The sequence below is a fragment of the Myotis yumanensis genome, unplaced genomic scaffold (genome assembly GCF_028538775.1).
Source record: "Myotis yumanensis isolate MYYU_CA2020_CCGP unplaced genomic scaffold, mMyoYum1.0.hap1 SCAF_1, whole genome shotgun sequence".
Taxonomy (NCBI): Eukaryota; Metazoa; Chordata; class Mammalia; order Chiroptera; family Vespertilionidae; genus Myotis; species Myotis yumanensis.
Window position 1 is genome coordinate 83732741 of NW_027223752.1, and position 16316 is coordinate 83749056.

Consider the following 16316-nt stretch of genomic DNA (forward strand, 5'->3'; position numbering starts at 1 on the left):
TACCAGGCCGGCTGCAGGCGAGGCTGGGATTTGCTCTCCTCTCATTGGTCGGCCGGGAAGCACCGGGGAACCCTTGTTACTAGAAAAGAGAACGAGAGCCCATTGGTCAGGTCACCTCACAATGGTCGGGCAGCTCGCAGGTTCTGCCAATTGGTTCGTTTCTGCCTGGGGGGAGGGCTGTCGCCTGGACCCCAGCAGGCAGCGTGGCGCCCTGGAAGGAGCTCAGCCGCGCCGACCCCTGTTCCCATTGGCCCATTGGCTGCTCTGGGACCACCCTCTGCGGGTCCGAGGTGGGCGGGGCATCCGAGCGCGTGCTGCTGCGGCGCGACCGAGGCCGGCGGGAGGGCGACCTCGGTTGAGACTGTCGCTGCCCGAGCTGAGAGCAAAGGCCCCAGAGCCCGGCGTCTCCGCCGAGGGCAGCCGTTTCCCAGGAGCTCTGCATCCCCGACCTGCTCCAGTAAGTTCGAGGCCCGTGTGGCGTGCGAACCCTGCAGGGCCGACGAAGGGAGCATCCCTGTGTTCCTCGTCTGCGTTTCCTGGTACCTGTCCCCTTAATCGTTTATCCATCACGTGCTTATCGGGTCCTTTACTTGGCATTCGGGGTCCATCTGCTGCCCCACCTGTCCAAACCCTTATTTCTCTCTGACGGTGCTGGGAAATACTGTGCCCTAAAGAATCCGGATCAAGAGCCAGACGGAGCGGTGAGGACGAGAGGGTGAGACCCCGGAGGCACAATGTTCTACTATCCCAATGTGCTTCAGCGCCACACGGGCTGCTTCTCCACTATCTGGTAAAGGCGGCTGGGCGGGTGGGGGGCGGGGGAGGCAGCTGAGAGGGGCGCCCTGGGATCCCCACCTGACAGCCCCCTCCGTCCCCACTCCCACTCTGTCCAGGTTGGCAGCAACGCGTGGCAGCCGGTTGGTAAAGCGTGAATACCTGAAAGTGAATGTGGTGAAGACCTGGTAAGAAGGCCCAGAGAAGGGAGGGGTGACCTGGTACTGGTGTCGGTTAGGGGTGGGCAGGGTGGTGGGCCGGTTCTTAGGGCAGGCACAGCGGTGACCAGGGCAGTTGTTTCCCCAGCGAGGAAATCCTCAGTTATGTGCTGGTACAAGTGCAACCCTCGCAGCCCGGCCTGCCGCGCCCCCGCTTCTCCCTCTATCTCTCAGCCCAGCTCCAGATCGGGGTGATCCGGGTCTACTCACAGCAATGCCAGTACCTCGTAGGTAAGGCTGGGAAGGCTGCACGAAAGTGGGGCAGAGCTGAGTGGCCCCCTAGGCTGGCTCCCTACCTTGCCCTCCCTGCCCACAGAGGACATCCAGCACATCCTGGAGCGCCTGCACCGTGCCCAGTTGCAGATCCGAATAGATATGGTGGAGACTGAACTGTGAGTGTCCCCTGGGACTGAGACCACCCAGCCTTTGGTGGGGAACCTCACTGCTGGCCTTCACCCATCTCATCCCCAGTCCTTGACAGCCACATTCTCTCTCAGCCCCAGCCTGCTGCTTCCTAACTGCTTGGCCATGATGGAAACCCTGGAAGATGCTCCAGACCCCTTTTTTGGGATGATGTCTGTGGATCCCAGGCTTCCCAGCCCCTTCGATATACCTCAGGTGGGGCCCATTCTCCCAGGACACCCTCAGAATGATGAGTTGACAGTACAGAACGGGAGTGCTGTTCCTGGACCAGTCTGACACTGGGGTTAGGGGGAAGGGAGCTGCCACAGCTCTGCCCCACAGGAGCCAGTGCAGGGGGCTGTCATGGTGGACCAATCCAGACAAGCCTGCTCCACTTACGCAAGACCAACCTAGAGGCAGCTCTTATCCTCACTCATCTCCACACTGTCCCCACTGCCTAGGCCCTAATCCAGGCCTTCGTTGTTCCTCGGCACTAGGTTTCCCTACCCGTGTCCTCCTCCATTTATTCCTAACACCCCCCGCAACTTAGACAATCTTCCTTTAAAGACGTCTTCAGTGATCCCCACTGCAAACAGAATACTGGCATTTAGGACTCTGTGCCCTGGCCCAGAGCTGGCCATCCCCAGACATCTCAGCACATTCTCTGGGCATTTTTGTCTCCCAACACACCAGTCTGGCCCCTGGTCCCAAAGATGCCACATCCAGTTCCTTGCATAAGTCCATAATGGTTACCCCTGTTCTCTACTAGTCAAATCCTACATATTCTTATAGACCTCACTCGGGTGCTACCCTTTTCCATGAAGCTTCTATCCCACTCCCAGCCAGAACCAAATGTTGTTCTGGAACTGGGCCTTGTTTTATCCTTTGTGTTGGCCCTTGCTAGGGTCATATACAAACTTGTCTCCCCTCTGGACCATTGCCCCTTAAGATCAAGAACACTTTTTTTCCCTTCTGTCCCCCACAACTTGATATAAGGGTGCAGTGCTTCTAGCACAGATGAATTGACAAAGGCTAAGTAACTGGTGGGGGGACGGGGATCATGTGGGCGGGAAGGGAGGAAAGGAGACCAGATGGCGAGTGGGTTCACTGCGTGCCAATACAAGAATTCGGCATTAAAAGGTATGACTGTCCATGTGTGAATGAGATTGTGAAAGTGGGAAAACGGGGTTGAAGCTGAGCCCTATATTTGTCTCCGATCCCTCTCCAAAGATCCGACACCTTTTGGAGGCTGTGACCCCTGAGAGAGTCCCTGAGGAGGCCCCTCCCGAAGTCCCCATAGAGCCTGGGAAGCCAGGTGAGCAGAGAAGGACTTCTTTCTGGTGAGAGGCATAGAAGCTCTAACAGCTTAAGAAATAACCATCTTTGAGCCCTGGCCTGTTTGGCTCAGTGAGCAGAGCGTCGACCTGCGGACTGAAGGGTCCCAGGTTCAATTCTGGCCAAGGGCACATGCCTGGGTTGCGGTCTCGATCCCCAATGTGGGGCATGCAGGAGGCAGCCCATCAATGATTCTCTCTCATCATTGATGTTTCTCTCTCTCTCTCCCTCTCCCTTCCTCTCTGAAATCAATAAAAATATTTTTTTAAAAAAGAAATAACCCTCTTTGAGCTTCTCTTCAAAGCCAGGCTCTGGCTCTGGCCCTGGCCGGATGGCTCAGTTGGTTAGAGCATGGTTCTATACATCAAAAGGTTGTGGATTCTATCCCTGGTTGGGGCACTTACAGGAGGAAGCCGATCGATGTTTCTCTGTCTCTCTCTTTGCCTTCCTCTCCCCCCCCCCCCCCCCCACTCTCTCTATAAAAATAAAATAAAAGTATCCTAGGGTGAGGATTGAAAATACTTTTTTTTTTAAAAGCCCAGCCAGTGTGGCTCATGGTTGAGCATTGACATATGAACCAGGAGGTCATGGTTCAATTCCCAGTCAGGGCACATGCCTGGGTTGCAGGCTCGATCACCAGTGTGGGGTGTGCAGGAGGTAGTGGATTAATGATTCTCTCTCATCATTGATATTTCTATCTCTGGGGCCAGGACCTGGCCTGGAAGTAGCTCTGCTGCTTCTTCCACCCTGAAATCAATAAATACATTTTTTTAAAAGAGCCAGTTCTATGAGATCAGAATTGTTTTTTTTACTTTAAATATACATTCTTTATTGATTTCAGAGAGGAAGGGAGAGAGAGATAGAAACATCGATGATAAGAGAGAATCACCGATTGGCTGCCTCCCGCACGTTTCCTACTTGGGGGGATCTAGCCTGCAACCTGGGCATGCGCCCTTGGCCAGAATTGAACCTGGGACCCTTTAGCCCGCAGACCAACGCTCTATCCACTGAGCCAAACGGGCCGGGGCGAGATCAGAATTATTATCCCCATTTTACCGATGAGAAAAGTGAAGCCCATAGTGGTTAAGTAACGTATCCAAGGTCAGATGGCCGGTGACTAGCCTGGGCCTGACTGGAACTCAGGTCGACTTGACTCCCGAGTCCATGCTTTTGCCTCACATGGGTATGGGAACTTGGAAAGAAGCAGAGAGGCTGGTGTGACTTCCCTGCCCCTTCAGACAGGACCCTGGTCACTGTGCTGTCTCCGGAGGCCATCACCCTCCAGGAAGCAGAGCCCATACGCATGCTGCAGATCGATGTGAGTTGTCCCCAGGCATACAGAGCCTGAGTCCTGCTTCTCAGCCTAGCCCTCCTTGCATCTACTTCTCTCTGCCCAGAGTCCTGCCTTCTCTGTCTCCATTTCCCCTCTCCCTGCCCCTGGCACTTGAGTGCCCATTAGGCTACCTCGATCCTGTCCTGTGGCATGCTTCTCAGACTCGCTCTCTTGGATCCACTTTCTTTTTTCAGAAATGGAATTGAGTTCCCTCTCCATGTTCTTCCTCTCACAACAGGGTGAACGAGACCTCCCAGAGGTTAGCCGTCGAGACTTGGACCTGCTCATTGCTGAGGAAGATGAAGCTATCTTGTTGGAGGAACAAGGCAGGCCTGTCCAGCAGTGTGGGACGTGCCTGGTGCTGGACAGTCAGGCCCTGGGCATGGGCAGTCTGGGCTTGGGCAGTGCTCCTCTCTCATCCCTTCTGTGCTCTGAGCCCTGATCCTCTCTCTCTGCAGTGTCCAAGGAGGAACCTCGAGCCCCAGAAGTGGAAACTATAGTTCCCCCTCTCTCACCTCTAGCTCTTCCACAGTAAGGACAGGAACCCCTGGGCCTAGTAGGGGGTCAGTGCTGGGGGAGTGTTCTCATTGCTTTTGCCATTTTCTGTCAGGGTGGAAGAGGCCGCAGAGCCACTTCCAGGCCAGGTCCTGGCCCCAGAGGAGGTGAAGCCAGCAGTCTGGGAGCCGGAGGCCCTGCTTGCTGGTGAGTAGCCATCATACCTGGATCCTTCCTGGGGGCACCTGCACAGCTGTTGCAGACAGGGCCCCTGTATTCCCTCTTGCTAAAGGCAGGGCCCTCTAGCGTCTTGCCTGGGTGGCTGTGAGGGCAGAGGGTGTGAGGCAGAGCCAGGACCTAGCATATTGTTGCAGAGGTGACGCCCCCGCCCCCGCAGGAGCTGCATCTCCCAGCCCCACTCAGCCCAGAGGTGAGTACTAGCCCTTCTAAGCCTTCTTCTCTTCACTCTCCTCACCCAGAGCTGCTCACCCATAATCAGCTTCCCCAAGCCCCAGGCTACTGCTAGCCTACAAAAGCCTTTGTACATCCCTAGCCAGTTTGGCTCAATGAATAGTGTGTCAGCCTGGGGACTGAAGGGTCTCGGGTTCGATTCTAGTCAAGGGCACATGCCCTGGTTGTGGGCTTGATCCTCAGTAGGGGGTATGTAGGAGGCAGCCTATCAATGATTCTCTCTCATCATTCATGTTTCTATCTCTCCCTCTCCCTCTCTGAAATCAATAAACATTTATTTTTTAAAAAGCCTTTGTGCAATTAGTAAAAGGTGGCGCTGCCTATACCACAATTTAACAGCTGAAGGATAGGAGCTGCACATGCTCCTGGAGTGCCCATCCAAGCCCTTTCCTAGGGTACCTCAGGGGCCTGTTTGCAGTCCCACCAGGACGTCAGAAAAAGGAGTAATTGGTAGCTTTGCCTTCTCCTCCCTCCCCCTCTGCAGAGGAGGCCCCCAGCCTCCCCACCTGCTCGCCGCCGCCGCCGCCGCCGCCGCCAGTTATTGTTCTGGGACAAGGAGACTCAGATCTCCAGGGAGAATTTCCAGAAACAACTGCAAACCAGAGCCCATTGCTGGGAGTGTGTGAGTGCAGCCCAGACTTTGCAGGGGGTGGAGACAGGGAGGGCCTGGGGTAGGTACATGCTGGGCCTTGTAAACTCCTGGGGAGGCATCGGGAACATCCCCTTAAGTGCATGCATTGGGGTCTGCACATAACTCCCATACTCCTTTAGTGAGTCTGCCCAGCATATCTGTCGGCACCAGTTAAAAATCCGACTTTTAGCAATGAGCACAGCATGAGCCTGGAAGTTGCAAGGCCAGAAGCACTGGCACAAGGCATTGCAGAAGTAGAGAGGGGCAGTGTGGAGTGACTCACTCTTAACTGGGCTCTGACCTTCCCTATCACGCAGCCGATGGTGCAGCCCCCTGAGAGGATCATCAGAAGCCCCACAGAGCTGTTTCAAACCCCAACTTACTGTAAGAGTGATGGGAGTTGGCATGTGGGATCCTCATTCTTGGTGTTCCTCATGCCTCAAACCCTGTCCCTGCTGCCACCTTGTCCCCACCCAGCTGGCTGGCTACCCCCAGAACTGCTGGCTTTCTGGACCCGCTGTGCCCAGCTACCCCCAAAAGCACTCAGACGAATGCCCCTGGAGCCTGAAGAGGAGGCTGCTGAGAGGGAGGCAGCAGCTGAGGAGGAAAGGAGAAAAACGGAAACCCTGAGTGATATCGAGGTAACTGCGCCCTCACTCCTTCCTGAAGGACCTGCTTTGCTTAAGCTCTAGCAGTCTGCCTTCTGCCCAAGTGAGCCAATGGCATCAGGCTCGGTGGCCTGTCCCAGAGCCAAGGCCGTTTCAGGGTGGGGACTGTTTCACTTCTGCCCCAAGTGCTTCTGTGATGCTTGGGGTCTTAATTCTTTTGCCCCCAGGTCCTGAGGGAGGCCCAAGAGCCCAGTGGGCCCCTTATGCTGTCTTCAGGTAAGCACCTGAAGGGGCGGTGAAGATCACCACCCTAACCACTGTTCCAGGAAACTGGTATCCCAACTGCTGACAGTTTTTGTCAGAGGGAGTATTTAACACAGAAAGCATAGGTTGGGTTTCAGTTCTCCCTCCTGGGTGCTTGTAACAAGTCACTGCACAGCTCTGACATCCAGTTCAATCAGGTGGCCCCAGGGCCCCAGCTGCTCAGATCCGGGCAGACTGAATCAGGACCTTCCCTCCCCCGACAGAGCTCTCCATAGAAGCAGCTGAGGAGGAGAAGTCTCACATCAGCCTCATCCCCCCGGAGGAGCGGTGGTAAGCAGCTAGGCCTGGTGAGCTCAGGCACAGCCCTGACCACGTGGGGTAGTGCTGGGATGGGCATGCCCCTGGCCACCACCAATCACAGCTGCTACTTCCCTGCTCCACTTGACTCCCCGTGTTCTCCTAGGGCCTGGGCTGAGGCGGAGCAGCCAGAGCCCCCTGTATTGCCTGTGGTGCCCGAACTCCCTGAGGTGCCCGTGGAGATGCCTTTGGAGCTGCCTCCGGAGGCAGAGCTGCTCTCACTTGAGGCTGTGTACAGGTAGGTACCAGGGAGGGCTTGCCTCGACTGGGTGCGCCTGGTGGGGGCCTTAGCTAACAGTTCTTGACCCCTACAGGGCAGTGGCACAGGAGCTGCAGGCCAGCAGGAAGCCAGATTTCAGCAGCCTAGTGTCACCTCTTAGCCCTCGCAGGATGGCTGCCCGGGTCTTCTACCTGCTCCTGGGTGAGTGTGGGCATGTGTGTGTGGGAGACACATTGGCTAGAGGCCACTGTAGGGACTCCCCCTGACCAGCTCCTTCTTTCTGCCTTGACAGTGCTCGCAGCCCAGCAGATCTTTCGCATGGAACAAGAGAAGCCATACGGGCGCCTCCTGATCCAGCCGGGGCCCCGATTCCAATGTGGTTAGAACCAGTTTAGAAGCTGCCAAGAAACCAGCTACGTTAAACCCTGTCTTGCCTTACTTACTAGATTCTGCCTGTCTCCTTTCTGGAAGTCACCTTTGTTCTTCCTGCTCTCAGAGCAGAGCTACTGTTTAAGCAGAAAATGAACTGTCTTTATTACAATATGTTGTCACAGGTCAATTTGTATTGTCCCACAGCATGGCAGATCCAGCCCCAGGAACAGCTCCATAAGGCATACAGTAAGCAGGGCTGGGGCCCCCGGATCTGGTAAGGCATGAGGTGAAACTGGGCTGAGAGGTAGTCTTGGGGCCCAGGCAGGCTCTTCTCTCTGGCCCAGCTGCAGCCCACAGTCTAGATGAGGCCCAATATGGCCTGGAGCTCCTGAGCCTTGTCCCCAGGCAGTGAGCCCAGTGCTGTATGGAAGCTGTCGGTGTGCTGTTCGGCCAAGAATGTCAGGAGCAGCAGCAGTGCGGCCTTGGTGTCTGGGTGGGGTGAAGAGAGAGATCCAGGGAGGACTGGCCCCCAACCCCTAGATGCCCCAGACCCTCTGAGCCTTGCTGCTCCTTGCCTCCCCCGTGTCCTGCCCATGAAGGCCTCCCTCACCTGGTGGGATCTTGTCGTCGGCCTGGATAAGGCTGCCGATGCGCAGGAGCTCAGGAGCCACATGTACAACCTGTGGGAAAAGAAGGGCCAACTTGGGCAGCAGCACCCTGAGCCCCAGGACTGGGGTGGGTGTTAGGGGCCAAGGAGAGACAGTCTTTCTCCCACCAGGGCTTGGAGCCCGACACTAATTCACAAGAATCCAAGATAATTGTAAAACATGAGAAGGACCCATGAAACACAATGATGATAATTTTAGGGGTGGGGAGTGGGGAGGATTAGGGAATTGTGATTAAAGATGATTGAAATCATGGCCTCAAGATCAAAAGCCCAAACACCCAGGAGCTCTACCAACACAATTTCTAAAGGGGAAAGACACAGGAACACTAGGACATCAGTCCAAACCTAGCTACTTGGTGCAGGCAAAACTCAACAGAACGGGACTGGATAGTGAGTGGCCCAGACTGGTACCCAAGCTCCATGAAGCACAGCCTGAAAGAGCCCTGTTCTAGGAAACAAGCCTAGTCAAGTTGTGACTTCTGGATCAGACCAGAGGATGGAGGCTCCGTGAGGAAAAATGCCATGTGGAGAGAGGAAGCACTTCCTCTCCATGACAGGCCTGGCTTTCGATCCTTGCAGATGAATGAGAAAGCAGAAAATGGAGTGTCAAAGGGCAGCTTAAACCACCACTCTGCATCACCTACAGCTGAGGCCGACTCTGCCTGTCACTGAGAAGGGAGCATTAAGACCCCTGACGCTCCAGCACTGGGGTTACCTGCTCAGGGCTGCTCTGGTGCAGGAAGCTGAAGAGGTGTCCTATGGTGGCCCACTCCTCCAAGTCCTCCTTCAGTGGCAGGGCGTGCAGCAGAGCAGCCAGCACCTGGACAGACAGATGGCTCTGGTCTCTTGCCCTGCCCCTCCTCAGCTTCCTACCACTGCCCAATGCCCCTACCCCTCACCTGGGGCTCTGGTTTCCTTGTGGGACTGGCCATCAGTAGGCGGGCCAGTGCCCCACAAATGTTATCATGGACACGATTATGGCGCTCCCTTGCCAGGAGGGGCAACAGGAGCCCCACCAGCTTGGAGAAGTATCTGGTCCGAGGTCAAGGAAAAGGCACTCTCATCCCCAAGCCCAGGGACACTCCCCCAATCCCACCCCAGCCACTTTTGGAAGCTGAGGATACTCCTGGGCAGGACGGCCCCCATGCTCAGCCAACACGCCCAGTCCAAAGATGGCATTGCTCCGCACTTCGGGGTCTGTCTCCCGGGTGGCGTTCAGCAGCACGGGGAGCAGGCGGGACACAAACTGGGCTGAGGCAGCACCCAGGCCCTGAATGGACTCCGCCAGCGTCCCCACTGCAAAGGACTTCTCTGCCACTGTGCAGCCCTGTTTCTGATGGGAGGAGTGCAAATCAGCCTGGGACTGAGACAGAATGGGGGCGTTGGGCAGAATGGGGTTTGAGCACTCACTGTCTTGCAGAGTAATAATGGCAAGAACCCAGCGAAGAAGGGGGCAAAAGTGTCTCCCCCTGCTGCAGCTGCCAGGGCAGGAATGGCTTCACCAGCGTACTCTAGCAACATGGCATCGTATTCAGCCTGTGGGGCCAGAGCACCAGGGCCAGCTCTGAGACTGTGGCACCTCCCACCATGCTCCTCCACGGCTGAAGGTGGTCCCTGTGAAAGGACTGGCCCCTCCCAGGCTGGGCTTGTTTGTAGCCCAGCTTTTTTTCTTGGCCCTCCTACTCTCACCTATCAATCCAAGCCCACCCTGAGAAGCTTCCCCCACTCCAGGAAGCCTTCCTTGAACCCCCACTGCCTGAGTGGGAGCAGGGTTGTATCATTCAGAACCATTACCAATCTTTTAGAAGCCCTGGCTCCCCTAGGCCAAGTCCAAGTGCACTGTCCACCCTGCCCTGTGGAGACTACCAGACAAATTACCTGGTCTCACAGTTTGCATCCATAGCTCTCACCTGGTCCTCGTCCTCCTCCTCCTCCTCAGTGTCCTGACAGGCTGTCTGTAGGATGAGGTAGCTCAGCTCAGCCTGAGCTTTCTTGCCCCTTCCCCTCTCCATTGGGTGAGGGCATGGGGAGCTGGACTTGCAGTCTCTGACCATCCCCACCTGGGGCTGGGCCACATCTTCATCCTGCAGCACCCCCTGCCTTGCTCACCTTCCTCTGTAGCACAGCCTTGAGCATGTTGCAGAGCTCAGCAAGGCGCCCGGGGGGCTGCAATGTGAGGCTCCCACAGGTGCGCAGCACCCCAGTCAGGGCCTCCAGCACAGCCATCACCACTTGGCGCTCCCGCTCCCTGTATACTGCCTGCATGTAGGACGGTACCACCTGGGCCAGGATGACCTGCAGAGCTGAGGATATGATTGGCTGAAGTCCTGGTCAGGCCCTGCCCCTCTACCCCCAACCTCTGGTTCCACAGGCCCCAGCCTGGCCCCGGCACCCTTCTCACCAGCAGTATTGGGTTCTGGGAAGCAGCTTTGAGAGGTCTTGTGCACCGCACAGCAGAACTGTCCCAGAGCCTCATGGGCTGCCTTTCGCACATTCAGGTGAGGGCACTGCAGGATGAGGAGTGGAATGTGCCTGCTCTGTGCAGGGGAACACAGGGCCCCTAACTCTCAGTCCCCACCCACTTCACCTACTGTCCACTCACCTCCAGAAGTTTGAATACTTCTTCCAAGACACTCTCCATGTAGGGAAGGAAGGCCACACTGTGAACAGACACATGGCCATGGGGAAGAGGCTCCCAGGCAGGGTACCCAGTGCCAAGGAAGGGCCGATACTCACCTGGTGTTCACAGAGATCTCCCCCAGGGCAGCACAGGTGTCTTCCTTCTCATCAAAAAAGGCATTTTCCACACTGTACCTAGAGTAAGGTGGGGAGTTAGCAGTGATCAGGCACCAGCAGGAGCAGGTCTGGCACTGGCCCCTTGTCCAAAGCTAGGATTCCTCTAACCATTCCTACAATGGCACCCCTCCGCACCCTGAGATCTCTGAGTCATCCTCCTCTTCCTCGTCCTCATCCATGAGTTCCTCCTCTTCCTCTCCATCACTCTCATCATCAAACAGAAGAAAGGAGCTGCTGCTGTCGTACTGAGGCTGGACAGAAGAGGCACAGCAGGGATTTTGCCTCAGCTGGTTTAAGGAGATAAATCTCACCCTCCGGCCAGCCTTCCCCAACCGCCTAGCCCTCCCATTCCGCTCACCACAATGCCCTCAGTGGAACGCAGTGACAACAGCATGAGTGTGGTGATTTGTGGCAGGTAGGGTGCCAGGTCCTCACCCATCAGCCCCGATAAAGCTGCAAACAGGCTGTACCTGGTGGAGGCAGGTGGAAGCTGTACAGTCCTGCCTACTACAGCCAGACAGGATGGGGGAGCCAGGGGAAACCTATGGTCCAGAACCAGAGGACTGAGGTCTGGAGTGGGGACAAATGAGGGCTCACTCACGTGCAGCGCCGCAAGTCAGGGTCGTCTACCTGGTCACATAGGCCCAGCCCCAGCTGGCAGCATTCCTCAGCCAGGGGCCTCATGGGCTCCCCCACTGCTCGTGCCAGCACCCCCAGTGTCTCTGTGGGGGCAAAGACTTGGTTAGCACTGGGATGCGGAGCTGGTCAGAGGAATGCAGGGCCAAGGCCTGGGACCAAAGGTGGCAGTTGGAGGTAATTCAGAAATCCCACCTACTCTTAGATACAACGGGAATGCCTTCTTCAACGAGCAGGAAGACACCCGGGCTGCCCTGGGGAGACCTCTGTGAAAACCAGGTGAGCACCAGCCCTTCCCTGGCACCGGGAACCCTGCCTAGGAGCCCCTTCCTTACCCAGGCTCTGGATCCGCAAAGGCTGAAAGTCCTCATGGCCTATCATCAGGAAGTCCCGCAGGTGCTCCATGACGGTGGGGAAGTAGGGCAGCAGGGAGGCCTGGGCAGCCGTGGCTGAAGGACAGAATCAGGTGTGGGATGTGGGGGGTGCCGGGACCAACTGCTACAGGCTTTCTGGGTGAACCCCGCGCCCTCTTTCCTGCCTCCTTCTCCTCACCAATGGCCCCCAGGGCGCTCACAGCCAGCTCCTTGGCCCGGGGGCTGCTGGGGTTCTTCAGAGGCTGCAGCATACATTCCATAAGCTCCGGGAGGTAGGGCTGTACTTTCGGCCCTGTGGGAAAGGCCACCCCTCTCACAACCAAACCAGGTCTCCCCTTCCGGGCGTCCAACTGGTTCTAGGCTGACACTCCTTGTAGCTCTGCCACACCCTTTCCCCACCACAGGCAGCAGTTCTAAGAGTGGCGTATCCTGCCCTACTTCAGCCAAAGCTATAGCTTTGTCCCCTACCTCGAACCCCCAACTGCCATCACTACCTAGGTTCTCCACGAAATTCTCAAGGGCATAGCAGGCCCTGGCTAGATGGTGTGTATGCCCAGGAGACACCGACTTCAGGTAGGCAAGGAGCAGTGGCATCACCTCCCGTGAATAGCTGCTGATTTGAGGCTGTGGGAGAGAGCGAGTCCTGAGTCAGCTCAACCGCAGGGCACGTACCTATACCAAAGTGCCAACGGCAGAAGACATGAGGCTGGTCCCCGGGACGGGTGGCTACCCACATGCAGCCCCGCTGACCTGTAGGTTCTCTGAGAACTGGCCCAGGGCAAACAGCGCAGCATTACGCACAACTTGCGACGGGTCCTCCAGGCCCTTGCACACAATCTGCAGTAGTGGAGGCAGCAGTCTGGATCAGGCAGGACAAAAGAACATATTGAGAGACATAGGCTGAGCTGTTCTCCTGTTTCCCCTGGGAAAACCAAGGCTTTTTCCATCATTGGATGGTACGTACCACCCCCTGGTCCCTGTAGCTGGGACAGCAATTTATTTTTCAAATCAGAATACTTCTGAGATTAGAGGGTAAACATTACTGATAAGTAGGCACGAATGACAAGCATAGACCAGGACTACCATGGGCCACGTGGTCCTCCTTCCCACGGTCTACCCTCACTGTAAGACGGAAATAAACACCTCTGCCTGATGTGGTCGCTAGCTCCATCAGACAGCACAGCCAGTACCAGGAGCCCAGCCTTGCGCTGGTATGGGTTCTCACTCCGCAAGGCCTCTTCCAGCATGGGCATCTAGGGGAGCACAGGACGTTCTCCTGAAACCCCAGCACAAGCCTGCCCATTCTTGTGGCAACAGGCCCTCCACACCCATAAGGGCCTAATGTCCTCCACCTTGGGGGACTAGGCACCCCTGGGGGTAGGGGCACTGGGGCACCAAAAGAATGAAGCACACTTACCAGCGGGGTAAAGAGCTTCTCAGGGGGCAAATGTAGTGCCAACATGTCCACAACCTAAAAAATGACAGGGAAACTTTTCTGGACTCCATCTCTGCCCCCCAACCTCCCACAGCCACGTAACACCTTGCTCCCCGCCCCGCAGCCCCCACCACCACCTTTGTCACACATCCCACCTGTACAGCAAAGTGCTTGGGTGTCTCTCCCACCAGCCCAATCTCCAGTTCTTCCTCCTCTGCATCCCGGTCCTCAGGATCCAGCTGGCCCAAGGGGGGCTCGGCAGCCATAATGGGGAAAAGGGTGTGCAGCAAGGAGGGCAGGAGACGATTCTTCAGTAAGGCCTTGAAAGGGAGGGTGGAAAGGTGTCCCTGAGAATCTGCTCCCCAGATGGACTCACATTACAAATTCTAGCCTTCCAGGCCAGAAAGGGGTCTAGCAGGAGATGCCAAATCTCCCAGCCAGGAGCCAGGATGAGGACAGGCCAAGTCTTAAGCATCTTAGCTATGGTACTTTAGATACTCCAAGATGGTAAATAAAAAACCAAGAGTGAGATGAGGGATGGAGGTGGCATTGTGTGTGTCAGAGAGCACTCACCTTGCTTTTGACTTTGACCAAAAAAGTGAGGCTGCAGAGAATACGTACACGTACTGCATCACCCAGAGCCACGTTCCCAGCGACCTGTCCAGAGACTAAGGTGAATCAGAAACAGACCAAAAAAAAAAAAAAAATCCAGAACAAGCAGCAGGGGCTATGCCCACCCCAAGCTCACCCCAAGGCAGAATGTGAGGATCTCAGAGAGGTGGGGGGTGATGATAGGCATCTCTGACTCCAGCAATTCATCCAGGGCCTCCAAGGCCTCACAGGCCTTTGCCTGCCACACAGACAGACAAGTCATAGGGTTACCATACTGTTATTCAGTGGCCCAGGCTGGATGCTCCTCTTCCCTTCCAACAGAGGTCCTCCCAAATGTCCTCACCTCATCTACAGAGATCAGAGTCTGCACGGCCGCGATGAGCTTAGGCACTAACATCCGTGCTAGAAGCTGGAGGACAAAGGATGAGTTGAGTCACAGAAAACATGATGCAGCCTAGTCTTAGGCCCCAGAAGCTGGCAGCTTCCTTGAAATCTGGACACAGGAGCAGCCCAGGTACAGCCACCCAGTCTCCCCTCTCAAGTGTTAGGAAGGACAAAAGGCAGAGGAAGAATCTAAAGTAGCTCTGTGTCCTGCAAGGGTAAGGACATAAAGGCTTGACGATAGGGGGCCAGGGAAGGCGAGGGCCCACATCTCACCACGTCATCAGGGCCGAGATAAGGGGCCATGGCGGTCAGAGTGCGCAGAGAGTAGAAGAGAAGCCCAGGAGAGCCCGCCTCACCAAGGGTCTCCTTCAGAAGCCGAAGAAGCTCCCGGTAGTGGCGTCGGAAGGCCTCAGGCCGGGAGGTCACCACTACACTTAGCAGCATAAGCCCCATCTGTCCAGGAGTGGGGGATGAGAGGGAAAAACTTATGTGGTCTATCCAGCCTCTTGGCCCCTCCCTCCTGCCAGCCATGTGACAGTACCTCTCTCTCAGGGACGTGGGGACTGTGGGTACTGTGCTGAAGAAGCTGCATGAGCTGAGGCCAGGCCTGCAGGCCTTCCTTCCGAAAAATAGTGGCTGAGAGCTGGGCCAGGCTAAGGCTCACATTGTGCCTGTGAACAGGAGAGATTCCCCAACCCCAATCACCCTCCAATGCCCTCCCCTGCACATGCTGGCCCTGCCTCCATGGGGTGGCCAAGAGAGAAACTTCCAGGTTGGGACACATAAGAGAGAGGCTCAGGGCGAATCAACAGCATGGTGGGGGTATAATCTGGTGAGCTTGACCTCATTCATACTGAATTTCAGTTCCATTCTTCGGCAGAACATCACGGCACATTCTCAAGAACTTCCGTCGTAACACACCTGTAGAATCCTTGCTCTACCCTTGGACTAAAACTGAAGTCCCTGCCCCCCAACTCCCAGCCTGGAGGTGAAAGAGAGGGCAGAAACCCGGAGTGGGTATCAGCCTGGGGCCGGTGAGGACCCGGGAGGAGGTGCGTGGGTGGGGGAACTTACTCTGTCTCACTCTGGAGGGTCGTCAGGACCAGGGACTTGAGGCTGGAACACAGGGGCCGGCAGGTGTTTGGTCCTCTGCCCGCCCACCCCGTCCCGCCGGGCCCCGCCCCGCCCCGCCGCGCCCCGCCCACCTCTCCCGGTGCTCCGCCGCCAGCCTCCGCCAGCGGGTGTTGAGTCGTCTGCGGGTCAGCACGGCTGCGAACTGGCGGATCTGGGACGAGGAAGCAGGCACGTGAGGGTCTGGGCAGGGGCAGGGGCAGGGTCCTGACCCGTGGGCACAGTGGGGAGCTCGGCGGGAAGCGGAGGGGCCTCACCTGGGGATCGACCGCCGAGGCCAGCAGGTGGCAGAGCGCGGGCAGTGCGGCGGGGTCCCGAAGGGCGGTCTGAAGCTGCTCTGTGGCCTGCGGGAGGCTGGGGGTCAGAGTCGGGTTTTTCCCGCAACCTCCCACTCGCCCCGGTCTGGCTCCGCCCGCCCTGTACCCGGCGGATGCGCTCGGTGTCCGGCAGCAACAGCTCCCGCAGGATCTGTTCCAGGCCCGCGGGCTCCATGGCAGCTGCCGAGCGGCCGTTACTTGGCCGGGAGGTGGGAGGGTCTGCACGTGGAGGCTCTGAAACCCACTTCCGGCGGAAAGGGCGTTGCTCCGCGACCCTCCCGTTGCCAGGGTGATTCAACTTGCTTCCCACGGGAGCTCAGGCTCCTCCACTTCCGTTGGGCTAGGCGCGGCTGAGCCGCGGAAACTGCGCCCAGCCGACGTAGGTTCCTCCTGCCGAGAGTTCCCAAGCTCGTGGAACACGGAATTTCGTGAATTTCGGGGCCAACCCGGCTTCCTAAGGGACGCGGCCTGTAAAGCCAGGCAG

General features: G+C 56.9%; 2 protein-coding genes across 3 annotated transcripts; one reads left to right on the forward strand and one right to left on the reverse strand.

Annotated features, from left to right (window-relative positions):
- Positions 1–711: 711 nt before the first annotated feature.
- On the forward strand, positions 712–7629 carry REC8 (REC8 meiotic recombination protein). The gene is made up of 18 exons (XM_070427061.1): positions 712–790; positions 894–962; positions 1081–1223; positions 1309–1384; positions 1490–1610; positions 2625–2709; positions 3968–4047; positions 4301–4388; positions 4521–4593; positions 4673–4764; positions 4932–4987; positions 5513–5650; positions 5977–6300; positions 6495–6543; positions 6795–6861; positions 6995–7126; positions 7203–7309; positions 7401–7629. Exons 1-18 carry the CDS (start codon positions 735–737, stop codon positions 7490–7492), a joined length of 1848 nt encoding a protein of 615 aa, XP_070283162.1. The 5' UTR covers positions 712–734; the 3' UTR covers positions 7493–7629.
- IPO4 (importin 4) lies at positions 7618–16264 on the reverse strand. 2 transcript variants are annotated; one of them, XM_070426984.1, is made up of 30 exons: positions 15939–16264; positions 15773–15859; positions 15590–15669; positions 15459–15500; positions 14926–15055; positions 14658–14837; positions 14344–14409; positions 14137–14238; positions 13962–14045; positions 13544–13708; positions 13371–13424; positions 13097–13206; positions 12704–12812; positions 12448–12577; positions 12132–12245; positions 11915–12028; positions 11545–11665; positions 11302–11413; positions 11079–11194; positions 10884–10961; positions 10750–10807; positions 10549–10654; positions 10257–10450; positions 10058–10102; positions 9558–9683; positions 9272–9480; positions 9047–9179; positions 8863–8967; positions 8091–8160; positions 7618–7969 (listed from the first exon to the last, which is right to left on the reverse strand). In XM_070426984.1, exons 1-30 carry the CDS (start codon positions 16005–16007, stop codon positions 7839–7841), a joined length of 3240 nt encoding a protein of 1079 aa, XP_070283085.1. In that variant the 5' UTR covers positions 16008–16264; the 3' UTR covers positions 7618–7838. The 2 variants fall into 2 exon arrangements, with proteins under 2 accessions (XP_070283085.1, XP_070283089.1); XM_070426988.1 differs by lacking the exons at positions 15773–15859; positions 15939–16264 and having other exon boundaries at positions 15228–15500; positions 15590–15645.
- Between the last annotated feature and the right edge of the window lie 52 nt (positions 16265–16316).